This window comes from Leucopleurus acutus (assembly GCF_964270905.1).
Source record: "Leucopleurus acutus genome assembly, chromosome: 1".
NCBI lineage: Eukaryota > Metazoa > Chordata > Mammalia > Artiodactyla > Delphinidae > Leucopleurus > Leucopleurus acutus.
This window is the reverse complement of record NC_139142.1, coordinates 49,669,399-49,682,329: the sequence shown is the minus strand read 5'-3', so window position 1 is coordinate 49,682,329 and position 12,931 is coordinate 49,669,399. Positions and strand designations below refer to the sequence as shown.

The 12,931-nt window shown below is 37.3% G+C and overlaps 1 protein-coding gene across 3 annotated transcripts in view; it reads right to left on the bottom strand.

Moving 5' to 3' along the window:
* L2HGDH (L-2-hydroxyglutarate dehydrogenase) overlaps nt 1-12,931 on the bottom strand; it is a 52,424-nt gene that overhangs the window by 30,541 nt on the left and 8,952 nt on the right. For all 3 annotated transcript variants that reach the window (XM_082845381.1, XM_082845380.1, XM_082845382.1), the window contains exon 4: nt 8,975-9,106. In XM_082845381.1, the coding sequence (XP_082701507.1) occupies nt 8,975-9,106 (132 nt within the window). The remainder of the gene's footprint in view (nt 1-8,974; nt 9,107-12,931) is intronic.

Sequence of the window (12,931 nt, the reverse complement as noted above, 5' to 3'; positions counted from 1 at the left end):
GTTGGATTCTGTTTGCTAGTATTTTGTTGAGGATTTTTGCACCTATATTCATCAGTGATATTGGTCTGTAATTTTTTTTTGTAGTATCTTTGTCTGGTTTTGGTATCAGGGTGATGGATGGCCTCATAGCATGAGTTTGGGAGTTTTCCTTCTGCAGCTTTTTGGAAGAGTTTGAGAAGGATGGTTGTTAGCTCTTCTCTAAATATTTGACAGCATTCACCTGTGAAGCCATCTAGTCCTGGACTTTTGTTTGTTGGAAGATTTTTAATCACAGTTTCAATTTCATTACTTGTGATTGGTCTGCTCATATTTTCTATTTCTTCCTGGTTCAGTCTTGGAAGTTATACCTTTCTAAGAATTTGTCCATTTCTTCCATGTTGTCCATCTTATCGGCATAGAGTTGCTTGTAGTAGTCTCTTAGGATGCTTTGTATTTCTGCGGTGTCTGATGTAACTTCTCCTTTTTCATTTCTAATTTTATTGATTTGAGTCCTCTCCCTCTTTTTCTTGATGAGTCTGGCTAATGGTTTATCAATTTTGTTAATCTTCTCAAAGAACCAGCTTTTAGTTTTATTGATCTTTGCTATTGTTTTCTTTGTTTCTTTTTCATTTATTTCTGCTCTGATCTTTATGATTTCTTTCCTTCTGCTGACTTTGGGTTTTGTTTGTTCTTCTTCCTCTAGTTCCTTTAGGTGTAACATCAGATTGTTTATTTGAGATTTTTCTTGTTTCTTGTATTGCTATAAACTTCCCTGTTAGAACTGCTTTTGCTGCATCCCATAGGTTTTGGATTGTCGTGTTTTCATTGTCATTTCTGTCTAGGTATTTTTTGAGTTCCTCTTTGATTTCTTTAGTGATCTCTTGGTTATTTAGTAATGTACTGTTTAGCCTCCATGTGTCTGTGTTTTTTACATCTTTTTCCGTGTAATTGATTTCTAATCTTATAGCATTGTGGTCAGAAAAGATGCTTGATATGACTTCAATTTTTTAAAATTTACTCAGGCTTGATTTGTGACCCAGGATGTGATCTATCCTGGGGAATGTTCCATGTGCAGTTGAGAAGAAAGTGTAATCTGCTGTTTTTTGGATGGAATGTCCTATAAATATCAATTAAATCTATCTGGTCTATTGTGTCATTTAAAGGTTGTGTTTCCTTATTAATTTTCTGTTTGGATGATCTGTCCATTGGTGTAAGTGAGGTGTTAAAGTCCTCCACTATTATTGTGTTACTGTCGATTTCCTCTTTTATAGCTGTTAGCAGTTGCCTTTCTATTAAGGTGCTCCTAAGTTGGGTGCATATATATTTATAATTGTTATATCTTTTTCTTGGATTGATCCCTTGATCATTACGTAGTATCCTTCCTTGTCTCTTGTAACATTCTTTATTTTAAAGTCTATTTTGTCTGATACGAGTATTGCTACTTCAGCTTTCTTTTGATTTCCATTTGCATGGAATATGTTTTTCCATTCCCTCACTTCAGTCTGTATGTGTCCCTAGGTCTGAAGTGGGTCTCTTGTACACAGCATATATATATATGGGTCTTGTTTTTATATCCATTCAGCAAGGCTGTGTCTTTTGGTTGGAGCATTTAATCCATTCACATTTAAGGTAATTATCAATATGTATGTTCCTATTACCATTTTCTTAATTTTGGGGGGTTTGTTTTTGTAGGTCCTTTACTTCTCTTCTGTTTCCCACTTAGAGAAATTTCTTTAGCATTTGTTGTAGAGCTGGTTTGGTGGTGCTGAATTCTCTTAGCTTTTGCTTGTCTGTAAAGCCTTTGGTTTCTCCATTGAATCTGAATGAGATCCTTGTCAGGTAGAGCAATCTTGGTTGTAGGCTCTCCCCTTTCATCACTTTAAATATGTCATGCCACTCCCTTCTGGCTTGTAGAGTTTCTGCTGAGAAATCAGCTGTTAACCTTATGGGAGTTCCCTTGTATGTTATTTGTCGTTTTTCCCTTGCTGCTGTCAATAATTTTTCTTTGTCTTTAATTTTTGCCAGTTTTTTTGCCAATTTGATTACTATGTGTCTTGGCATGTTTCTCCTTAGGTTTATCCTGTATGGTACTCTCTGTGATTCCTGGACTTGGGTGGCTATTTCCTTTCCCATGTTAGGGAAGTTTTCAACTATAATCTCTTCAAATATTTTCTCAGGTCCTTTCTCTCTCTCTTCTCCTTTTGGGACCCCTATAATGCAAATGTTGGTGCATTTAATGTTGTCCCAGAGGTCTCATAGGCTGTCTTCATTTCTTTTCATTCTTTTTTCTTTATTCTGTTCTGCAGCAGTGAATTCCACCATTCTGTCTTCCAGGTCACTTATCCGTTCTTCTGCCTCAGTTATTCTGCTACTGATTCCTTCTAGTGTATTTTTCATTTCAGTTATTGTATTGTTCATTTCTGTTTGTTTGTTCTTTAATTCTTTTAGGTCTTCGTTAAACATTTCTTGCATCTTCTCGATCTTTGCCTCCATTCTTTTTCCGAGGTCCTAGATCATCTTCACTATCATTATTCTGAATTCTTTTTCTGGAAGGTTGCCTATCTCCACTTCATTTAGTAGTTTTTCTGGGGTTTTATTTTGTTCCTTCATCTGGTACATAGCCCTCTGCCTTTTCATCTTGTCTACCTTTCTGTGAATGTGGTTTTTGTTCCACAGGCTGCAGGATTGTAGTTCTTCTTGCTTCTGCTGTCTGCCCTCTGGTGGATGAGGCTATCTAAGAGGCTTGTGCAAGTTTCCTGATGGGAAGGACTGGTGGTGGGTAGAGCTGGCTGTTGCTCTGGTGGGCAGAGCTCAGTAAAACTTTAATCTGCTTGTCTGCTAATGGGTGGGGCTGGGTCCCCTCCCTGTTGGTTGTTTGGCCTGAGGTGACCCAACACTGGAGCCTACCCGGGCTCTTTTGTAGGGCTAATGGCAGACTCTGGGAGGGCTCACGTCAAGGAGTACTTCCCAAAACTTCTGCTTCCAGTGTCCTTGTCCTCACGGTGAGACACAGCCACCCCCCACCTCTGCAGGAGACACTCCAACACTAGCAGGTAGGTCTGGTTCAGTCTCCTATGGGGTCACTGCTCCTTCCCCTGGGTCCCGATGTGCACACTACTTTGTGTGTGCCCTCTGAGAGTGGAGTCTCTGTTTCCCCCAGTCCTGTCAAAGTCCTGCAATCAAACCTCGCTGGCCTTCAAATTCTGATTCTCTAGGAATTCCTCCTCCCGTTGCCGGACCCCCAGGGAAGCCTGACATGGGGCTAAGAAGCTTCACTCCAGTGGGTGGACTTCTGTGGTATAAGTGTTCTCCAGTTTGTGAGTCACCCACCCAGCAGTTATGGGATTTGATTTTATTGTGATTGCGCCCCTCCTACCATCTCATTGTGGCTTCTCCTTTGTCTTTGGATGTGGGGCATCTTTTTTGATGAGTTCCAGTGTCTTCCTGTCGATGATTTTTCAGCAGTTAGTTGTGATTCCAGTGCTCTCACAAGAGGGAGTGAGAGCACGTCCTACTCTGCCATCTTGAACCAATCTCCTAATCTCTTTAATACTAGTGTATTTCCCCCTTAAGTATGGCATCAGTCTAAATAACCAGTTCTGCTATACACTGAATGTCTGTGTGCCTCCAAAATTCATATGTTGAAACCTAATGACCCATGTGACGGTATTTGGAGGTGAGGCCTTTCGGAAGTGATTAGGTCATGAGGATGGAGGCTTCATGAATGGGATTAGTGCCTTTATAAAAGAAACTCCAGAGAGTTCCCTTACCCCTTATGCCATGTGAGAACACAGCAAGAAGATGGTCTATGAACCAGGAAGTGGGTCCTCACCGGACATCAAATCTTCCAGAGCCTTGATCTCAGACTTCCAGCCTCTAGAACTGTGAGAAATAAATATCTGACATTTATAAGCTAACTGGTTCATGGTACTTTGTTGCAGCAGCCCCAACTGACTAAAACAAGCTCTTATATGAGTTATTCACAAGCCTGGTTTGAAGACATCCTAGGATCTCTCTACAATGTTTTTAAATAGCCTATTTTACTCTGCAGAGGAATTGATATGGCTTAAAGGAAATAAACAGAATAAAGTATTGAGTTACAAGCAAAGCATCAGGAAAGGGGGAAAATGTAAAGCAGGAGGAAAAGAACAAACATAACTAAGTTATCTTAACAGATTTCATGAAAAGTCCCCAAGTATCTCAAACAAAACCAATCTGAATTCACTAGAATTACTGCTTAAATAAGCCCAAAATAACATCTACCACTTCTTGAGGATTAACATATGCTGGATGCCTTACATATATCACTGTATTTAATTCTCAGAACAACCTGCATTTTACAAATGAGGAGTCTGAGGTTTAGAACAATTTTAACCCACTCAAGGTAAACAGCTGTTAAATAGGCAGATATGAGATTTAAATTTATGTCTGTCTGGCTTCTCAGCCACCACATTCTGCTGCTCACCTTATGTCAGATCCTACTTTATGGAAAAAAAAAAAGACAGAATATAGTGAGATAAAATAAAGAATAATATGTCAAAATTCCCTGAAGTCTAGAAATTACTAACCTATGATATTCAAGAGTAGCAGAAATAAATCAGGTAGTCTAAAAATAACTATAAATAAGTGGTGTTGATGGTATCATGGTGAGCATAGCTGCCTTCCAATAATAAATATAAATAGCTTTGACCTCCCACCTCAAGGCTCCCCTCTCTCCCATGTCCAATTCCATCCTATGTACCAGAACTTGATTAACCTTCCTAAATTAGCACAGTTTGCATATCATTTTCTTGCCTAAATCCTTCAGTGGCTCCCTACTGTTAGATCAGGAGCTGGTAATCTTTTCTGTAAAGGGCCAGATAGTAAATATTTTTGCCCATGTGAGGCGTAGGATCTCTGTTTCAATTACTCGAGTTGGCTGTTTGGCACAAAAGCAGCCATAGACAACACATAAATGAGTAAGTATGATTGTTCTCCAATAAAAATTTATTTGTGGACACTGAAATTTGAGTTTCATATAAGTTTCATGTGTCACAAAATAGTATTCTTCTTTTAATTTTTTCAACCATTTAAAACAGCTTATAGGTCTTTAAAAACATGTGGTGGGCTGGATTTGGCCCACAGGCCATAGTTTGCCAATCCTGGCTTAAGACCGTGTAGCACTTGCCCAAAGCCTGAACGAAATAGCCAAAATTAGATATTCAGTGAAGGTGTCTTCTTTATTTAAAAAAATCAGTCATTCATTCACCATCTCAGAGAGATAAGAAATGCATGGGGAGAGGAAAAGGGAGAAGACCTACTTCCACAAGTTAAACACTTTGATTATTCTGACTGAGTCTGAGGGGAGGGAAGGGTGAGGTTTTCTGGAGTTGAAGATGCTATGATTTTCTCTGCAGGAAGAACTCATTTAACACTGTTTGAATTCCTAGTCTCTTGGGAACTTTATACTAATTAATAAAATCAAATATTTTGATCTAACTTTAACTGCACAACTACAGATAACTTAAGGGAAAAAAATCTATTTCTATCTTATCTTTTTGTGAAAGGATTTGAAGCAGCCTGTAAAAACAAACAAACAAGAAACACATACAAAACAATATATGCTAGCATTAAATATTGAGCCAGACAAGTATATGGGTTGGAAAGGAAGAAATAAGTTATTATTTGCAGACGACATGATTGTACATAGAAAATACAAAAGAACTGGGACTTCCCTGGTGGTCCAGTGGTTAAGACTCCACACTTCCACTGCAGGGGGCATGTGTTCGATCCCTGGTTGGGGAAGTAAGATCCCACATGCCATATGGTACGTCCAAAAAAAAAAAAAAGAATTTACAGACAAACTATTAGAATCAATAAGTGAATTCAACAACCAAGATGAATACATGGTCAAAAATCAATTTGATTTCCATATATCTGTAATGTATAAGTAGAAAATAAACTTTAAATAACAATACTATTTATGAGAGTATAAAAAATCAAATACCTAGAAATAAATCTAAGAGACATGTAAGACCTCTACACTGAAAACTGTAATACATTTTTTTCAGTAAATTAAAGATTCAGATAAATGGAGTGATCCATGTTCATGGATTGGAAGATTCAATATTGTAAATATGTCAACTGTCTGCAAATATGTCAACCTACATATTCAGGGCAATCTCAATCGAAATCACAACAGGTTATCCTGTGGACTTTAGCAAATTAATTCTAAAATGTATATGGAAATGCAAAGATCCAAGAATAGGCAATACAATGTTGAAGAAGAACAAAATTGAAGGACTTACTCAACCGGATGTCTAGACCTATTGAAAAGCTATAGTAACTAAGACATTATGGTAGTGGTACAAGAAGAGACAACAGAAGAGAAGAGAGTCCAGACACAGAGCCCACCTATATATAGTCATCTGGTATCACAAAGGTAACACTGCAGTGCAGTGGGGAAATAATAGTCTTTTTGATAAATGGTGCTGGGCTAACTGGATATCTACATATGAGGGGAAAAAAGTGTACCTTGACCCCTATCTTATACCATAAACAAAAATCAATTCCAAATGGATCGTAGATCTAAATGCGAAAGGTAAAACAACATAGCTTTTAGAAAAAAAGCATAGGAGAATATCTTCCTGATGCTGAAATAGGCAAAGATTTCTCAGAGTACAAAAAAGCACTAAGCATAAAAGAGAAATATATGCATAAATTGATTGAATGATTACATTAAGACTAAGAACCTCTGTTCATCTAAAGACACTATTAAGAGCGAAAACACAAGCCACAGAGTCATAGAAGATATCTATTGTGTACATATATATATATATATACACACACACAACAAAAGACACATATTCAGACTATATAATGAACTTATAAAATTAATAAGAATTAATAATTGTTAAGAAGGACAGTCAATCCAATAGAAAAATGGGCAAAGGACTTAGTTACTTCACAAAAGAAAATATCCAAATGGCCAGTAAACATATGAAAAGGTGTACAATTTTATGAGTCAACAGGGAAACTATAATATTATACTACTACATAGCCACCAGAATGGCTAAAATGAAAACAACAAACAATATTAAGTGTTGGTGAAGATAAGGAGCAACTGTAACTCTCATACACTGCCAATAAGAGTATTATTTGGGACAAATGCTATGGAAAACTCTTTGGCAGTACCTGCCACAGCCAGACATATATATAAATTATGACCATAATTTCCCTCCGAGGTATATCCCCAACAAAAGTGTGTACGTGTGTTCACCAAAATAGATGTGCTAGAATGTTCTTAGTAGCACTATTTGCAAGAGCTCCAAATTGGAAACTACCCAAAATGCCCAACAACAGTATAAAGAACCATGCTATATTCATACAAAGGATTATTATACAGCAATGACAACAAATTATAACTACATGCAATAATATGGATGAATTTTATAAACAATACTGAATAAAAGAAGTCCAGACACAAACGAGCACATACTATATGATTCTACTTACACAAAATTCAAAAATCTATGATGTAAAAGAACAGTGGTCATCCTTAAGGGAAAGGTAGTGTCTAGGAGGGGACATGAGGGGAATTCTGAGAAGCTGGTAATGTTCTGTTTGTTGATCTGGATGATCACACTTAACGAAAATTCATCAAGTTGCATACATTTATGATTTTGGATGTATGCTGTGATTCAATTAAAAGTTCCAAAAAATCAGAGCATATAGAAAACAAAGGTGGAAAGATAAGATGAAACAAAGAGCAAATTTAGTACATGAAAATAAAAATGTATGCTTAATGCTCTAGATATTTGGCAAGAGTAGGGCACAAATGTGTTTCTGCTTAGAGCCAAGGCAAACAGGACAACACAGTTAAAGAATTCAGTGTCCATCGATAAAAACAAGCCAATTGTGCTCAGGAAAAACAAAATTATTCTTAGAACTGGAGTCTGAAATTTCTCCTGAGTGTTCTCAAAGAGATGTTGTTTGACAGTGAACCTATGTCCTCAACCACCTCCTTATAGTAGAGGCCTCAGTGAGTGACACAATGACTTTCTCCATAGGCTGATGCCATAAAACCAAAACACAACTCAAGGAGAGTAATCTGGGGTCAAGAAGTAGGATGGGGAGGGAAAAACACTACAGTGTAGGTGTACTACAATCTGATGGTCTGGAGAGATGTACAAGAATGAATGGTCTACATATTATCCAGGCTCTCTCCCTTAAATAGTGTTTCTCTAAAGCAAGCTTTTGATAAGCACTGCCTGACAGTGAGTTCAAGGTCACACTCGCTAAGACAGGTACCCACAGTCCAGCTATTGGAATATGTCATTAAAACACTGGGGAATGGGGAACAGGAGATACAGCAATTCATTGGAACAGTCAGTGGAATGAGAGTTGGACGGATAGCCTCTAAAAGGCTATCAAGGGAAGTTGATATGCAGAGTAACTATTATATTATTATTCGTGTTTCTATCACAAATACAAGAAAGAAGATCTGGTTTTCCCCACAGCATGTTTTAAGCCAGAAACTCTATAACCTACCCTCCTGAAACAGATCCAATATTGTAGCCACCCTCCTCAAAAATTTTTAGTGGCTACCTATGCTTACTGGATAAACTTCAAAGTTATCAGCATGGATATGATATCAAGCCCTTTATGTGGGCTAATTCTGCCTTCCCAGTCCCATCTATTATCTCTTACTACACACCCTATGATCCAACCACATCTCACCACTCAGTGGTTTCCAAACATGCCATAGAGTCTCAGACCTCCTCTTGCTTTTGCCTATGTTCTTCAGGACCTGGTAGTTTCTTGTAGGAAAAGAAGAAATCAGGTGTCCAGAGTTTGTGGCAATGCCCTCTTGTGTCTGGCACCTTAATGCTTCTGTAACAGGATTATTTAACTGTCTCTATGATTCCTGCTTCCTATAAACTCACCCTCAGCCTCCATGTCACAGGACTGAGCCCTATCCCTGTGAGCCTGTGTGTGGGGTTAGTGAATCACTTACCCTACAATATGGCTCCTTCTTTTTTATGTCCTCTTGCTGGATCAGCCTCAGGTCCTGGACACCATTCTGCAGGCCTCTCTCATACAGGGCCTTAAGTCTGGGAATTTCTTCTTGTTCAACAGCTACTATAAGCTTGAAAAGAAAAAAGATAAAGAACATGAATAGAGTTAAATATATCATCAGCTATGACAGATAAAATCAATAGAAAATCATAAATTAGTGTATGATTCAAATTGGGTTGATTTTTTTAAACTGTTTTTGCTTCATCTATCTACTTCTCACTTTCTTCATGACTTCACTTTCTTCCTCCACCAAAAAAATTTGTCTTAAGACTGCATTAAAACAAAGGTGAGATGTAGCCTCAATTGTCACATCAGCTATGACAGTTGCTACATGCACCTTGGCCAGAAGTAGCGCCATCACTCCCTCAATCCCAGAGGGGAAAGAAGCACAGGTTGCTTAGTCGTTACATTAAAAACCAAACAAAAAACAAAAGCGAAACAAAACTAAACAAAAACCAGTACATCAGAAAGACAGGCAATATTCAGTATAATGGAATATCACTAACAGAAAACTATTTTATGTTTTGGAATAAAGTACATTTCAAAGTATTTACTAATGTATTCTGTTGCAAAGGAGAAAAACAGAAAATTCATCAAGACTCTTTTTCTGTTTATTTCTGGGCAAAGTATCTGTTTGAGGTAGTTTCTTACTTAACAGCTACCAGCAAAGGAAAGCACAGATAATATTCACAAGTACATCAGAATTCAAAAATCACTATTTCATAGCAAGGAGTCAACCGAACTCCATAAAGTAATACTTTTAATCAAGGTATAAAGGTTATTTAAATCAACAAATAATTAACCTTAAAAATATACGTGGAATCATAGGGCACTATCAAGAAAGTGAAAAGATAACCCACTGAATGGGAGAAAATACTTGTAAATCATTATCGCTGATAAGGCTCTAATATGCAGAATATATAAAGAACTCTTTAGAAACTCTGTACAAACTTCCAAATATAAAATAAACAAGTCATAGGGATGTAATGTACAGCATGGTGACTATAGTTAATAATTGTGTATTGCATATTTGAAAGTTGCTAAGAAAATAGATCTTAAAAGTCCTCATCACAAGAAAAAAAATACTTTTTCTTACTGTGAATGGTGACAGATGTTAACTAGACTTATGGTGGTGATCATTTCACAATACATACACATGAAACTAATAATAACATTATATGTTAATCATACCTCAATTTAAAGAAATAAAAGGACTTCAAACTTGAAAAAAAAAAAAGAAGTTGGGGAGGGGCAGACACTCAGAGGCACAAATCAGTGACTGAACCAGGAAAACTCTGAAATCAGGTCATTAAGTCACATTGACACCGTTGTGGCCTGGAAGCAGCAATCTGTAAATTAACACCTGGAGCTGAGCTGAGATGGATTAGAAGCAATGATGTGATTTGATGTGAAGAGGGAATATGAAGTAGGGTTCAAGGCTCCAGAAAGAAGTAGGGGTTACAGAGCTCAAAATCATCCTATGGGTAGGCATGGGGCATGGTATGTTTCACAATGGTGGATGTTATGGATGTTGTCTGGTTCCTTTGGCTTAAAGGATTAAAAAAAAAAAAACCCTCATAACTCAACCATAAAAACTGTAAATACAGTTTTATATCTTGCTTTTTTTACTTAACACTATATCAGGACCATTTTCCCACATCATTAAAAAGAAAATCTTCATAGCATCTTTAATGGTGACAATGAACTTTTATTCTTAAAAATTACATGAAGAAGAGTTATAAGGAAATATTATGAACAGCTGTATGCAACAAATTAGATAATCTACATGAAATGGGAAAATTCTTAAAAAGACACAAACTTCTGAAACTGACTCAAGAAGAAAAAGAGTATCTGAATAGACCCATAACAAGAAATGGAATTAGTAACTGTAAAGGCTCAGGCCTCATGAATGCTACCAAATGTTTAAAGAAGAATTAATACCAATTCTTCATAAACTCTTCCAAAAAACAGAAGAGAAGGGAACACTTCCTAATTCTATAAGGCCAGTTAACACTCAAACGAGACACAGATATCAAAAGAAAACAAACCTGCATATCAATATCCCTTATGAGTATTGATATAAAAATTCTGAACAAAATATTAGTATATTGAGTGCAGCGACATATAAAAAGGATTATATACCATGACCAAGTGGGATTCATTGCATGAATGCAAGATCTATTTAACATCCAAAAGTCAATTAATGTAATAAATTCATATTAATAGAATAAAGGACAAAACCACATGACTGCCTCAAGAGACATAGAAAAGGCATTTAAGAAAATCCAACACCTATTCATGATTAAAATCAACAACCTGCAGGTAAAAAGGAACTTCCTCAGTCTGATAAAGGGCATCCACAAAAAACCCACAGCTATCATTATACTTAATAGTGAAAGACTGAATGCTTTCTCCCTAAAATCAAGAACAACACAAAGATATCCACTTTCACTACTTTTATTCAACATTGTATTAGAGATTCTACCCAGGTAAATTAGGCAAGAAAAAAAGTAAAACTATCTTATTTGCAGATGACATGATCCTGCATATAGAAAATCCTAAGGAATCCACACACACACACACAAAGAACTATTAGACTAAAAAACGAGTTCACCAAAGTTGAAGGATAAAGATCAATACACAAAAATCAATCATATTCTATACATTAGCAATGAATAAACCAAACTGAAATTAAGAAAACAATTCCCCTCACAAAAGCATCAGAAAGAATAAAATATCAAGGAATAAAATTACAAAAGAAGTGCAAGACCTGTAAAATGAAAAATGTTTTTAAATTGTTGAAAGAAATTAAAGAAGATCTAAATAAGTGGGAAGACATCCCAAGTTCATGGTTTGCAAAATTTAATATTGTTAAGATGGCAATACTCCCCAAACTGATCTATAGATTCAATATAATCGCTCGCTAACAAAAATTCCAGCTGCCTTTTTTGGAGAAACTGACAAACTGACCCTAAAATTCATATGGAAATGCAAGGGACCCAGAATAGCCAAAACACTCTTGAAAAAGAACAAAGTTGGAGGACTCACACTTACTGATTTCAAAAAATAAAGAGCTACAATAAACAAGATAGTGTGGTACTGGCATAACGATAGACACACATCAATGGAATGGAATTGAGAATCCTAAACAAACCTTCTTACACTTATGCTCAACTGATTTTTGATACAGGTGCCAAAACAATGTAGAAAGAATATTTTTTTCAACAAATGGTGCTGAGACAACTGGATATCCACATGCAAAAGAATGAAGTTGGAACTCTTCCTCACACCATATACCAAAATTAATTAAAAAGTGAACCTAGGGCTTCCTTGGTGGCGCAGTGGTAGAGAGTCCACCTGCCGATGCAGGGGACACGGGTTCGTGCCCCGGTCCGGGAGGATCCCACATGCCGTGGAGCGGCTGGGCCCATGAGCCATGGCCGCTGAGCCTGCGCGTCCGGAGCCTGTGCTCCACAACAGGAGAGGCCACAACAGTGAGAGGCCCGCATACCGCAAAAAAAAAAAAAAGTGAACCTACGCTGGAGGAATACACGTAGGGGTAGAAGCTCTGCTTCTGGTGGTGGGGTCTGGGGAAGGGGCAGTAGGCCATCTGAAAAGGTGGTAAGAAGCACCTGAAGCAGCCCAAGAAGCAGGCCAAGAAGTTGGATGAGGATGATAAGGCATTCAAGCAGAAACAAAAAGAGAAGCAAAAGAAACTTGAGGCTGCAAGGAAGGCCCTCCTGGCGACAGTTGGAATTAAGAAATCTGTCAAAAAGTAAGCTGTTCCTTGTGCCAGAGGCAATGGTGATCCTTAATTCCATTCCTGTTTAAATAACTGGATTCCCTGCCATAACATCTGTTGCCACCTATAGTTAGAATGAAGTGCTGTCTTGAA